General features: G+C 40.0%; 1 protein-coding gene across 1 annotated transcript in view; it reads left to right on the forward strand.

Moving 5' to 3' along the window:
• EPG5 (ectopic P-granules 5 autophagy tethering factor) overlaps window positions 1–15,042 on the forward strand; it is a 121,140-nt gene that overhangs the window by 76,208 nt on the left and 29,890 nt on the right. Inside the window, exons 29-32 of the mRNA XM_007465635.1 lie at window positions 1,051–1,193; window positions 2,535–2,691; window positions 11,922–12,116; window positions 13,142–13,355. Coding sequence (XP_007465697.1) covers window positions 1,051–1,193; window positions 2,535–2,691; window positions 11,922–12,116; window positions 13,142–13,355 — 709 coding nt within the window. The remainder of the gene's footprint in view (window positions 1–1,050; window positions 1,194–2,534; window positions 2,692–11,921; window positions 12,117–13,141; window positions 13,356–15,042) is intronic.

A 15,042-nucleotide genomic window follows, 5' to 3' on the forward strand; every position in this document is an offset into this window, starting at 1 on the left:
TCCCTAACCTGCATTAAAGGTATCTCTAAGACAGGCCCCTCTGCTCCCCAGTCTGATTACACTGCCCTCTTCAGCCCTGACCCCCTACTTGGTTGAGCTCCTCTTGGCTGTCCCTCTGTCCTGTCCCCCACAACTGCTACATTTGTGTTGCAACCTGGGCCTAGGATGTTCTCTGTATCTGTCCACAGGCAAAAAAGGACATTAAAAATGTACATACAAAGCAGTTATCGTATAGGTCACCATCAATTAATTAGAGAAAGGAATATTAACAACCCCCTCAAATAGGAAAGACATAATCTTAAATAAAGTATAGTTTTAAAAAAATTGAAATATAGTTTTTTTTTTTTTTTTAAAGCTCAATAAATTCTTCTTATGTTTCACATCTTTACTGAGAACCAATACAAATTTTATCAAAGACCAGCTTTTAGGAACCACTGAAATAGTCAGTTGTGCTTTCCTAGGCATGCAACTGGTGTGGGCACTTCTTGTATTTTATCTTATTTTTGGTGTTTCTTTTATAAGTATTTATCTTTTCTTCCTTTCAAAATGGCAGTTGTTTTATTAACAGATCTGTGTCATCCTCTTTTTATGTTTGGTGCAGATGAAACGTGCAGCCACAGTGTCTTGAGTCAAATTATATGTGCTTCTGGATTGGGAGAACAGAGAGGGGTTATGGTTATGGAGAGAGATGGCCAACAGAGGGGGGCTTGATGTGCTTCAAGAGAAGCCCCAGTGGTGGAAGACACTGAGTTTATTTTTAATCAGAATTGGAGCACTGAAGCATGAGTGACGTAGAACATAGCCTACAAAAGGATCTGAACCAGCAATGACCTAATTCAAGTTTGATTCTTCATGAAAAGCCTGAGATTCTCGTATAGGTTTTTGATGGTTTTTTCCCCATCCTTCTCAGGTTCAGCTGAGAGTTTTGAGTTACAATATTAGTTGTAATAATATTCTCTTTATCGAATACCCAGGATATTTTTAATAAAATATCTGCTCTGGAAAGCTGTAGGGGTAAATAAGTCTGTTGACCACTTTAATTTTTGTTAGTTTGAAGGTTTGCATAAGAATGAAGCAATAAGCCAACAGCTTCATGTTTTGCAAAAAGAAGTGAAGCAGTTGCAAGCAGAAGCTGCTAAACCACCATCACTTAATATTGTGGAAGCCGCTGTGCATGCCGAAAACTTGATTACGTAAGTTTTGAGGGCATTATAATTTAAAATACTATTTGTTATTACTGACAGTAATCATGCATGCTGCTATACCCACCAGTCACCCACTAATTAGTACAGGGATCAGCAGCCTTTGGGCCAAATCTGACCTGCCATCTATTTTTATAAGTAAAGTTTTACTGTGACATAGCCGTGCCCATTTATTTACTTAATGTGTATGGCTTTTATGCTACAATGGCAGAATTGAGTGTAGTGACAATTTATAGCCCATAAAGCATAAGATATTTATTATCTGGCCCTTTGTAGAATAATTTTGCTGACCCATGAATCAGGAGGTGATACATTGCATTAGAATTCAATCATGGAGAGATTTAGTGCTTAAGTTTTTTTTTTTTTTTTTTTTTTTTTCTCAGCGGCCATGGCTCACGGGTCCAGCCGGCCCGCGGCATGTGGGATCTTCCCGGACCGGGGCACGAACCCGTGTGCCCTGCATCGGCAGGCGGACTCTCAACCAACTGCGCCACCAGGGAAGCCCTTAGTGCTTAAGTTGTATATTAAAGTCACATTTACCCAGGAAGTCATCATTGTCCATTCAGATTATTGAGCAAAGTAGGAAGTGGAATTGCTCAGGGGAGCTAGGGCTCTCAGGTGTAGTTGCCAACCTGCATTTGACCATTAGAGCTCTCCTTTTTCTTCCCAAAGCCACCAGGACATTACCTGGGAAAGGGGAGGTTGACTCTGCCTTTTACTGCAGAGGTGACTGCACGTTCTAGTACCAGCAGCTAATCCCCCAGTAGATTAGGATGGTGGTGTGGACAGGGGAATTGAGACCTTTTGTGGGTTGGATTGGGGGTGGGGGTCTGGGAAGGAGGAGGAGATAAGGTGAACAAGAGGTTGATGTTTCTTTTACTAGGAAAGAGACTTAAAACAGAGTGAGAATTAGAAGAGATATCTTTTATTCTAGGATCTTATTCTATACAAAAATCTTTTTCTTCAACCTAAGTCAGTATTTTGGATTTTAAAATTTAGGGAAATCAAGGTTCTTGTGTTTAAAAATATGTATTTATATTATAATACATGAAATTGAGTAATAAATTATGAATTACATACAATTATGAAAATATTTAATGTTAATAAAGGCTGAATTTCTTCCCCCCAGGAGGACATAAAATCACTTCTGTGTATTGGAAAGTTGTTGGGTCAAGTTAGAAGCTATCCCGTGAAATATTTCTAAAGTGACATTCATATGGGGCTCTGAGGACTCTTAAGAATATTGCCTGAGAAATGTAGAGTATCAGGGAAACACTGTGGCTCTGTATTCTCTTACTGTAGACCAATAGCCTTACCTACATTTTCCCACAGGGCCTTAGTGAATGCCTACCAGTCACACCCCACCCCTGGGGTTCAGAAGGTTGGCATCAGCCTCTTCTTTACTGTTGTGGATTATGTCAGCGATGAGACCCAGCGTCATCCTCCCACAAGGCAGTTCTTTACTTCATGCATTGAGATCTTGGGACAGGTAAGGTTATCCTGTGTTTTTAGCCTTATTTACATATGATGAGTCCCTACAGTGTCCTCATTAGCTATAGGCACGGTTGACTCCAAACTTATATTATAGGTTCAGAGTCTTACCTAAGTCAGAAGCCCCTTTGAATTGTTGACTTCTCAAGATGTCGTTAGAATTGTTGGTATGGAATTCTGCTTTTCATACAAGAGATATTAAATTATTAATATATGTAAGTCTCTGGGGAGACATCAGATTCTATCTTATGCTGTTTCTGGTAACTGGTATTACCAAAGCTCTTTATTGTTTATAAAATTCTTTTTGATTCATTATTTTATTTCACCCTCACAGTGACTCTGTGTGATTGATAGCATTCCCATCTTAAAGATGAGAAAACTGGTCTCTAAAAGATTAAGTGACTTGCCTAAGGAATACAGCTGGTGAGTGCTGAAGCTGAGAGTGACCCCGGGTCTTCTGACTCAACATTCCGTGCTTGCTCCACCTGTCCATTGCTGCCTCCCAGTTGCTAGTCACCATTTATTTACTTATTTGACTTACTGTTAAATATATGGATATTTAACAAGGGCAAGGGCACTGTATCCATGCAGATTATGAAATATGTCATAAAAGCAAGAAATGCCACTTGATGGAAAACATAAATACTGATTAATCATGTACTCTCACCCAAATTCAATTAAATAAGTACCTATTTACTGGATACTTTTAGGGAGGGGATACTGAGCAGATATTAAAATAGATGTTTTAGAATAGATTTTTGCCTGATTATAAAAGTGTTGAGTACTTATTGTAAGCAATACAGACAGCATAAAAAGTATAAAGAGGGGGCGGAGTCAAGATGGTGTTCTAGGAGGATGCGGAATTTGCGTCTCCTCACAACTAGGGCACCTACCAGGCACAAGAGGGGGACCATGGACACCTAAGGGGACGGGAGGAACCCCCAGTGACCGGGTAGGACGTGGGGTGTGGGGGGAGTGCAGGGGGAGGAGAAATGGAGGCGGGACGGGAGTGGCGCCCGAGGGGCGGCTGGGGGAGGGGAAGGGATCCCAAGCCCAAAGGGCGAAACTGGGGAACACTGGGAGGGCAGAGGATCCAAAGGGAGCGTGGCCAGGTTTCCCCTGCCCACTTAGGCCCCCAGGAACCTGCTGAGATCACGGGCCTGATCTTCTGCCCACCTAGGCCTCCTCCAGCCACGCAGGTCCTGAGGGAGTGGGAGGGAGGGAAGGGGGAGCAAAAGTAAAGGCCAGACCTCTGGGACCGGCATCCCTGAGGGGTGACTGGGGGAGGGGAGGAGTTCCTACACCCAGCGGGACCCACCCACAGTTAGGGGTCCAGCGGCGACGGGGGAGACCCTGGGGGAGATGGTGGGGGAGGGGCATGAAGGAACGTAAGGGAACGGGGCCAGTGCTTTCCCTGTCCACTTAGGCAGCGGGAAGCCTGTTGGGCTCCCGGGCCTAATCCTCTGCCCTCGGAGCCTCCCTCCTGCTGTGCAGAGCCCAAGCCCCACCCCTACACCCCCACCCTGTACCCGACCTCTACACTCGGAGAAGCCCTTCAACTCTCTGGGCCTAAACCCCACCCACACACCCTCACCCAGGGCCCTACCTACAAACTCCGGAACTCCACACTCCACAGGCCCTCCTTTTCACGTGCTGCCTCTCCCCTTCTGCGCAGGTCCTGAGCAGAGGCCCCGCCCCACGCTTGAACGTCTCCCTGCCTCGGCCCCACCCCCAAGGCCTTTTCTGGCTGCATGGGTCCAGAGCCTAGGCCCCGCCCCACGCTCAAACGTCACGTCCCACCTGCCTAGGTCTCACCCCACCGTAAACCCCACCCCTGCCTAAATTCCACCGCCTAAACTCTGCCCCCATAGACAAGGCTTTTTTTTTTTCCTTTTTTCCTCTTAGATTGGGGTTCTGTTTTACTTTGTTGATTCATTGTTGTTGGTTCTTTTATATTCTTATTTTTCCTAATAAATCTTTCATTTTTCTATTTTTCTTTTATTCTTTATACTTTGTTATTGTTCTCACCTTTGGCTTGTTTCCCCCTCCCCCCCGCCCCCACCCTTTTTTTTTTCTTCTTCTTTCTTCTGTTGTGGTTTTATTTTACCTTGTTGCAGTTGTTTCAGTTATAGTTGTATTTTTACTAATATAATTTTTGTTTTTCTAATTCTGTTTTTTTTAATCTTTGATATTGTACTGCTCCTTTTTTTCTTTTTTCTTTTTTACTGCTCCACAAAGCTTGTGGGATCTTGGTTCCCAGGCTGGAGGTCAGGCCCGAGCTCCTGTGGTGGGAACTCCGAGTCCAAACCACTGGACTAACAGAGAACCTCAGACCTCAGGGAATATCAGTCGGGGTGAGGCCTTGTGGAGGTCGTCATCTCAGCACCAAGACCCAGCTCTGTCCAACTGCCTGTAAACTCCAGTACTGGACGTCTCAGTCCAAACAACCAGTAAGACAGGAATACAGCATCACCCATCAAAAAAAAAAAAAAAAAAAAAAAAAAAAAAAAAGGAACAACAAATAAATATGTTACAGACGAAGGAGCAGGGTAAAAACCTACAAGACCAAATAAATGAAGATGAAATAGGTAACCTACCTGAAAAAGAATTCAGAGTAATGGTAGTAAAGGTGATCCAAAATCTTGGAAACAGAATGGAGAAAATACAAGAAACATTTAATAAGGACCTAGAAGAACTAAAGAGCAAACAGTCAATGATGAACAACACAATTACTGAAGTTAAAACTACTCTAGAAGGAATCAATAACAGAATAACTGAGGCAGAAGACCAGATACGTGAGCTGGAAGATAAAATGGTGGAAATAACTGCTAGGGAACAGAATAAAGAAAAAAGAATGAAAAGAGTTGAGGACAGTCTCAGAGACCTCTGGGACAACGTCAAATGCACCAACATTCGAATAATAGGGGTCCCAGAAGAAGAAGAGAAAAAGAAAGGGTCTGAGAAAATACTTGAAGAGGTTATAGTTGAAAATTTCCCTAACATGGGAAAGGAGATAGTCAATTAAGTCCAGGAAGCACAGAGAGTAACATACAGGATAAACCCAAAGAGAAACATGCCGAGACACATTAATCAAACTATCAAAAATTAAAAGCAAAGAAAAAATATTAAAAGCAGCAAGGGAAGAGTAACAAATAACACACAAGGGAATCCCCATAAGGTTAACAGCAGATCTTTCAGCAGAAACTCTGCAAGCCAGAAGGGAGTGGCAGGGCATATTTAAAGTGACGAAAGAGAAAAACCTACAACCAAGATTACTCTACCTAGCAAGGATCTCATTCAGATTTGATTGAGAAATTAAAACCTTTACAGACAAGAAAAAGCTAAGAGAATTCAGCACCACCAAACCAGCTTTACAACAAATGGTAAAGGAACTTCTCTAGGCAAGAAACACAAGAGAAAGAATAGACCTACAAAAACAAACCCAAAACAATTAAGAAAATGGTAATAGGAACATACATATCGCTAATTACCTTAAATGTAAGTGGATTAAATGCTCCAACCAAAAGACATAGACTGTATGAATGGATACAAAAGCAAGACCTGTGTATATGCTGTCTACAAGAGACCCACTTCAGACCTAGGGACACATACAGACTGAAAGTGAGGGGATGGAAAAAGATATTCCATGTAAATGGAAATCAAAAGAAAGCTGAGTAGCAATTCTCATATCAGACCAAATAGACTTTAAAATAAAGACTATTACAAGAGACAAAGAAGGACACTACATAATGATCAAGGGATCAATCCAAGAAGAAGATATAACAATTGTAAATATTTATGCACCCAACATAGGAGCACCTCAATACATAAGGCAAATGCTAACAGGCATAAAAGGGGAAATCGACAGTAAAACAACCATAGTAGGGGATTTTAACACCCTACTTTCAGCAATGGACAGATCAAAATGAAAATAAATAAGGAAACACAAGCTTGAAATGACACATTAAAGAAGATGGACTTAATTGATATTTATAGGACATTCCATCCAAAAACAATAGAATACACTTTATTCTCAAGTGCTCATGGAACGTTCTCCAGGGTAGACCATATCTTGGGTCACAAATGAAGCCTTGGTAAATTTAATAAAATTGAAATCGTATCAGGTATCTTTTCTGACTACAACGCTCTGAAACTAGATATCAATTACAGGAAAAAAACTGTAAAAAATACAAACACAGGGAGGCTAAACAACATGCTACTAAATAACCAAGCAATCACTGAAGAAATCAAAGAGGAAACCAAAAATTAACTAGAAACAAATGACAATGAAAACACGACGACCTAAAACCAATGGGATGCAGCAAAAGCAGTTCTAAGAGGGAAGTCTATAGCAATACAGTCCTACCTCAAGACACAAGAAAAATCTCAAACAACCTAACCTTACACCTAAAGCAATCAGAGAAAGAAGAACGAAAAAACCCAAAGTTAGCAGAAGGAAAGAAATCATAAAGATCAGATCAGAAATAAATGAAAAACAAATGAAGGAAACATTAGCAAATATCAATAACACTAAAAGCTGGTTCTTTCAGAAGATAAACAAAATTGATAAACATTAGCCAGACTCATCAAGAAAAAAAGGGAGAGGACTCAAATCAACAGAAGTAGAAATGAAAAAGGAGAAGTAACAACTGACACTGCAGAAATACAAAGGATCATGAGAGATTACTACAAGCAACTGCCCGCCAATAAAATGGACAACCTGGAAGAAATGGACAAATTCTTAGAAAAGCACAACTTTCTGAGACTGAACCAGGAAGAAATAGAAAATATAAACAGACCAATCACAAGCACTGAAATTGAAACTGTGATTAAAAATCTTCCAACTAACAAAAGCCCAGGACCAGATGGCTTCACAGGCGAATTCCATCAAACATTTAGAGAAGATCTAACACCTATCCTTCTCAAACTCTTCCATAATATAGCAGAAGGAGGAACACTCCCAAACTCATTCAATGAGGCCATCACCGTGATACCCAAACCAGACAAAGATGTCACAAAAAAAGAAAACTGCAGGCCAGTATCTCTGAACATAGGTGTAGAAATCCTCAACAAAATACTAGCAAACAGAATCCAACAGCACATTAAAAGGATCATGCACCATGATTAAGTGGGGTTTATCCCAGTAATGCAAGGATTCTTCAATATATGCAAATCAATCAATGTGATACACCATATTAACAAATTGAAGGATAAAAACCATATAATAATCTCAATAGATGCAGAAAAAGCTTTTGACAAAATTCAACACCCATTTATGGTAAAAACTCTTCAGAAAGTAGGCACAGAGGGAACCTAGCTCAACATAATAAAGACCATATAGGACAAACCCACAGCCAACATTGTGCTTTTTTTTTTTTTGTGGTATGTGGGCCTCTCACTGCTGCGGCCTCTCCCACTGCAGAGCACAGGCTGCAGACGCGCAGGCTCAGCGGCCATGACTCACGGGCCCAGCCACTCCGCGGCATGTGGGATCCTCCCGGACCGGGGCACGAACCCGCGTCTCCTGCATCGGCAGGCGGCCTCTCAACCACTGCGCCACCAGGGAAGCCCCAACATCGTTCTTAATGGTGAAAAACTGAAACCATTTCCTCTAAGATCAAGAACGAGACAAGGTTGCCCCCTCTCACCATTATTATTCAACATAGTTTGGGAAGTGTTAGCCACAGCAATCAGAGAAGGAAAAGAAATAAAAGGAATCCAAGTCAGAAAAGAAGTAAAGGTGTCACTGTTTGCAGATGACATGATACAATACATAGAGAATCCTAAAGATGCTACCAGAAAACTACTAGAGCTAATCAATGAATTTGGTAGAGTAGCAGGATACAAAATTAATGCACAGAAATCCCTTTGATTCCTATACACTGATGATGAAAAATCTGAAAGAGAAATTATGGAAACACTCCCATTTACCATTGCAACAAAAAGAATAAAATACCTAGGAATAAACCTAGCTAAGGAGACAAAAGACCTTTATGCAGAGAACTATAGGACACTGATGAAAGAAATTAAAGATGATACAAACAGATGGAGAGATATACTATGTTCTTGAATTAGAAGAATCAACATTGTGAAAATGACTGTACTACCCAAAGCAATCTGCAGATTCAGTGCAATCCCTATCAAACTACCAATGGCATTTTTCACTGAACTAGAACAAAAAATTTCACAACTTGTATGGAAACACAAAAGACCCCGAACAGCCAAAACAAGCTTGAGAAAGAAAAACGGAGCTGGAGGAATCAGGCTCCCTGACTTCAGACTATCGTACAAAGCTACACTAATCAAGACAGTATGGGACTGGCACGGAAACAGAAATATAGATCAGTGGAACAGGATAGAAAGCCCAGAGATAAACCCACACACATATGGTCACCTTATCTTTGATAAAGGAGGCAAGAATATACAATGGAGAAAAGACAGCCTCTTCAATAAGTGGTGTTGGGAAAACAAGACAGCTACATGTAAAAGAATGAAATTGGAACACTTCCTAACACCATACACAAAAATAAACTCAAAATGGATTAAAGACCTAAATGTAAGGCCAGATACTATAGAAGTCTTAGAGTAAAACATACATAAGTCACAGCAATATCCTTTTTGACCCCCCTCCTAGAGAAATGGAAATAAAAATAAACAAATGGGACCTAATGAAACTTAAAAGCTTTTACGCAGCAAAGGAAACCATAAAAATGAAAAGACAACCCTCAGAATGGGAGAAAATATTTGCAAACTAAGCAACTGACAAAGGATTAATCTCCAAATTATACATGCAGCTCAATATCAAAAAAACAAACAACCCAATCCAAAAATGGGCAGAACACCTAAATAGACATTTCTCCAAAGAAGATATACAGATTGCCAACAAGCACATGAAATGATGCTCAACATCACTAATCAGTAGAGAAATACAAATCAAAACTCCAATGAGGTATCACCTCACACCAGTTAGAATGGCCATCATCAAAAAATCTACAAACAGTAAATGCTGGAGAGGGTGTGGAGAAAAGGGAACACTCATGCACTGCTGGTGGGAATGTGAATTGGTACAGCCACTATGGAGAACAGTATGGAGGTTCCTTAAAAAACTACAAACAGAACTACCATATGACCCAGCAATCTCACTACTGGGCATATAACCTGAGAAAAGCATATTTCAAAAAGAGTCATGTGCCACAATGTTCATTGCAGCACTATTTACAGTAGCCAGCACATGGAAGCAACCTAAGTGTCAATTGACAGATGAATAGATAAAGAAGCTGTGGCCCATATATACAGTGGAATATTACTCAGCCATAAAAAGAAATGAAATTGAGTCAGCAATATCCTTTTTGAGGTGGATGGACCTAGAGTCTGTCATACAGAGTGAAGTAAATCAGAAATAGAAAAACAAATACCATATGCTAACACATATAGAATCTAAAAAAAAAAAATGGTTCTGATGAATCTAAGGGCAGGACAGGAATAAAGACACAGGCATAGGGAATGGACTTTAGGACACAGGGAGGGGGAAGGGTAAGCTGGGACAAAGTGAGAGAGAGTAGCATTGGCATATATACACTACCAAATGTAAAATAGATAGCTAGTGGGAAGCAGCTGCATAGCACAGGGATATCAGCTCTGTGCTTTTCGACCACCTAGAGGGGTGGCGTAGGGAGGGTGAGAGGGATTCGCAAGAGGGAGGGGATATGGGGGTTTACATATGTATATAGCTGATTCACTTTGTTATACAGCAGAAGCTATCACAACACTGTAAAGCAATTACACTCCAATAAAGATGTTAAAAAAAAAAGTATAAAGAAGAAAAATTTCTCACAATCCTCATCTCCTGGAGATGTTGGTTACAGAGCTAACATTTCATTATAGTTTGTCTTGTGTATCTATGTCTATTAGTTTATGTGTGTATATGTAAAAATACACAGTTAATAACTAGCACATGCTGTTTTATAACCTGCTTTTTCATTCAAATGCATGTTTTAGACATTATTCTTGATAATAAATACAGACCTATATCATGGTATTTAATATATAGTGTTACATGGTATAGATATATTGTAATGTGTTGAGACAGTGCCCTCTGGATGAATATTTAGGTAGGTTGTTTGTTTTGCTACAGTAAGCCTGAGCTAAATATTCTTACGTATCTTTGTGAAATTATTGTGCTATTTTTCCTAGGATAATTTCCTAGAAGTATGATTGCTATGTATGTCAAAAGGATTAGCATTTGATGTATATTGTTATACTCTCCTCCTGGGAAGTTTGTACCTATTTACATTATAATAGCAGGGTTTGAGTTTATTATTCTCCATATTAGAACATTAGGAATGATCATTCTTTATAAGTCTTGCTAATCTAATAGGGGACGTGGTACTTTGTGATTATTTTAAGTTGTATTTCTTTAAGTACTTGTTCAGTTGCCTGACTTTTCAAATGATTATTGGCTGTTTAATAATTTTTTTGTGTGATTTTTCTGGTATTGTCCTTTGCACATTTTCTGCTGGGAGAGTTTCTTGTTTTTTGATTGATGTGAAAGAGCTCCTCAGAGTGCTAACCTTGTATCTGGAATGTGGTATAATTTTTCTACTTTGTCATTTTTCTTTAATTTTATGATGCTTTTTGCCTTATTGAAGTAAAAATTTTTATATATTCAAATCTCTCAGTCTTGTCCTTTATTATTTCTGCCTCTGGTCAAGCTTTTCAAAGTTTTCCTAACTCTGAGGTTATTTAAATATTCACTTATATTCTAGTAGTTTTAAACGTTAGAACCAAGTTACAAGAAGGTGAGGTTATCTTGAGTGTATATTAGTTGTGAAAATAAGCTTTTTAAAGGTATTAAAAGCACATCTCAATAAAATGTGTAACCTAGAAGTTTTTTTTCTTGACGTAATGGAGAATCACTTTGAATACTTAGCAGTCATGGTGGGTACATTGCAAATTTCCAGATTCAGATTATCCCAGTATTTTAATCTTTTAAACGTTTTCTTTGGTGTGTCCAAATGAAATGAATGGATTATCCAGAATTTTTAATATCACTTACATTGGAAGTGACAGGTTTATCAATGTTGATTTTACATTTCTTTTGATTGTTTCATATTCTCATTTACAAAAAATTCTATTTGCCTTACGTACTATTCCTTAAAACTTGGGTGCTTAAGTAAAAGTTGGGGAAGGGAGAATTTAGTGACATTTTCCCTTTTTAATTCTTTCAAGGTGTTTATAAGTGGCACTAAATCAGAATGCAGAAAAGTCCTTCAGACCATTCTGAAGAACAGAAGGCTCTGCTCTCTCCTGTCTCCTTTCTTTACTCCCAACGCTACGCCTGCGGAGTTCATACAGCTGTATGAGAAAGTGGTGCAGTTTCTGAGTGAGGACAACAGTGATATGATTTTCATGCTGCTGACCAAGGTGAGCTGTCATTCAGTCCTGATGTTGTCATTGAAATGTAGATACTGCTGTTGTTTCCCAGCTCCACAGAAATGCACGGCCCTCGGAGCTCTGTCTCCAGGTGGACTGGAGACTGACAGGCCATTTTCACATTTGATATCATCTTCAAATAGCATCCCAGAGCTGCTGCTTCTGGGGGCGCTGATTCTGTTATATAGGACAGTCTTACTCATGTAGTATAAAAAGGACCAGCTCCCAAACTCTCTTTAAAAACTTCATACAGTTTTGAAATATTCATAGTAATAATTCAGTACATCCTTCTTTTGAATGTATGCCTTAATTGTGTTTGATAATTGAGTTGTAATATGTCAGAGTCTCTCATATTTAGAATAAGCCCAATCTAAGCAAATTGCCTTTGTTTTATTCCTAATAGAATATTAACTCAGACCAAGGCAATGAATTTACTTAACCAGTTGAGAATTTCAGAGCCTTAGCTATTTTGCCTTCAGCTGTACTTCTCTGACATCTATGAGTCATAAAACTTGGGCATTCTTTAGGACCTGGAGACTGATCTCAGTTTGTAATGGGGGAGACCATGTTTTATAGTTTGGGATTCTGGAAGGTGATATCAATACTCTGAATTTTCACTAACTGATGCACTCTTTGAAACATGGCCATTAGATGGAGGTAGTTCCATAAAGTGGCCACTTGTTCGTGGCACTGACCAGTGAAGAAGGACTACAAAATTCTGATCCTTGTGTGGTAGAGAAAACTTACCAACAAGATTTTTAAATTGCAAAAAAGCATGCAGGGCTGAGAAAACTGCCTCTGCAATCCCAGAGACTGAAGTATAGATGGAGGCATAATGGTACTGCCAGTCACTGAACTGCCTAGATTCTTTTAAGTATATAAATTTTAGTTTCAATCTTTATAAAAAGCTAAATGCTAGGTAAGCTTTGACTTTTAGACTAAATTTGCACACAATCTGCTCTATTTCAATTAATTTTCTAGTATAAATAAAACTTCTTATTTCCTTTTCTTTTTAGTTCGATCTTAAGCAATGGTTAAACGCCACTAAACCTCCTCTGTCTGATCGTACCAGGCTTCTGGAGTCCATTCATTTGGCACTTACTGCCTGGGGCCTTGAACCAGATGAAGATATTTTGATGCCATTTAATCTTTTTTGTAAGCACTGGACTTACCTTCTTCTCTACCAGTTCCCTGACCAGTACAGTGACATTCTGAGGCTGCTGATGCAAAGTAAGTGCCTTAATTGTGACTGATTAGATCACAGTGAATGTTTAATAGGACATTTACTATTCTATGGATGTCATCCAAAAATGTAAAAATAATGCAAGTATGCAGGAGTTTAGAATCACTAATCTTCACCCAAAGTGCTCAATGAACAATGCCCAAAAGGTTGCTGTCTGTAAAAATGGTCAGTTATTGTCCTAGATGTCAGAATGGACCCTAATTGGGCAAGACAACTCTTAGACATTGGGGTTGGAGTCGTGCACCCACCTGTTTACCTTGACTTTGCAGCTGTCCTGAACTGGGGTAGGCCTGCTTGCTCTGGTGACTATAGATTTGGGAAGAGGAGGAAGTTGCTCCTTTACAGTATGCTTAATATGCCGGTTGGTTTCTCTATAATTCCAAAATGGTGGATAAATTTAGTCTTTTTCTCCCCTAATTTTTTGACTCTTGTTTTTTGCAAATGAATTTTATCCCTGTATAATGATAACGCTGTATTTTTATTATCCAAGAGAAAGAGAGCAGCATTAAATTTTCCAAATTCCCACTGTTTCTGTCCCCCTCCTGCAGTTTTCCATCAGAGTGTTGGAGATCAGAGGAGAAATAAGAGTGTAGGCTTTTTTATTTTTGGAATTTCACTAGGCAGGAATTTTATTGAAATTTGAAAAATGAGATAGTATTTACTTTTTTTCATGTAAACTTCATACTGTTTATAGATGTAATGGAAAACTAAATTTTGCTTTATGTCAAATCTTTGTGTTACATCATAGAAATAGTGTAATGAATAAGTTAATGATCTTATGTATTGGACTACCTGAAGAATACTGAAATGTATGGTCTCATTTTCAAAGCACTACAAAACGTTCATTGTTTCCTATAGAGGCAAGTTGCAGGGTGCGTGGAGAATGGTGGTAGGGAAATGTATAATTTTTTTTTTTTTTTTGCGGTACGTGGGCCTCTCACTGTTGTGACCTCTCCCGTTGCGGAGCACAGGCTCCGGACACGCAGCCTCAGTGGCCATGGCTCACGGGCCTAGCCGCTTTGCAGCATGTGGGATCTTCCCAGCCCGGGGCACGAACCCGTTGTCGCCTGCATAGGCAGGCGGACTCTAAACCACTGCGCCGCCAGGGAACCCCTACTTGTATAATTTTTTTTTTTTTGCGGTATGCGGGCCTCTCACTGCTGTGGCCCCTCCCGTTGCAGAGCACAGGCTCCGGACGCGCAGGCTCAGCGGTCATGGCTCACAGGCCCAGCCGCTTCGCGGCATGTGGAATCTTCCCGGACCGGGGCACGAACCCGTGTCCCCTGCATCGGCAGGCGGACTCTCAACCACTGCGCCATCAGGGAAGCCCTACTTGTATAAGTTTTAATGCATACTTGCATAGCTAAGTTTTGCCCTAAATTTTCAAAACTGGTTAAGCATATATTGTGGGTTTTTTTCCCTGAAACCTTTTAAAGAGATTATAAATTGTTTATATAGGCAGCCATTGACTTGGATTTAACAGGAAATTTTTATTTCCCAGGAAAAGTAATTCAGTTACAGGCTTAAGAAAACACTACCACCTCTGTCAGATTCCATAACCTCCAGCCTCCTGGTTTCCATCCCTCCCTGGCCACCATATCGGTGTTCCCAGGGCATCATCCTTTGCTCGTTTGATTTGCCGTGGGTGAGCCCATTGCAGTTTTCCCTGGCTTC

Source organism: Lipotes vexillifer, unplaced genomic scaffold (assembly GCF_000442215.2).
Source record: "Lipotes vexillifer unplaced genomic scaffold, Lipotes_vexillifer_v1.1 scaffold36, whole genome shotgun sequence".
Lineage (NCBI taxonomy): Eukaryota > Metazoa > Chordata > Mammalia > Artiodactyla > Lipotidae > Lipotes > Lipotes vexillifer.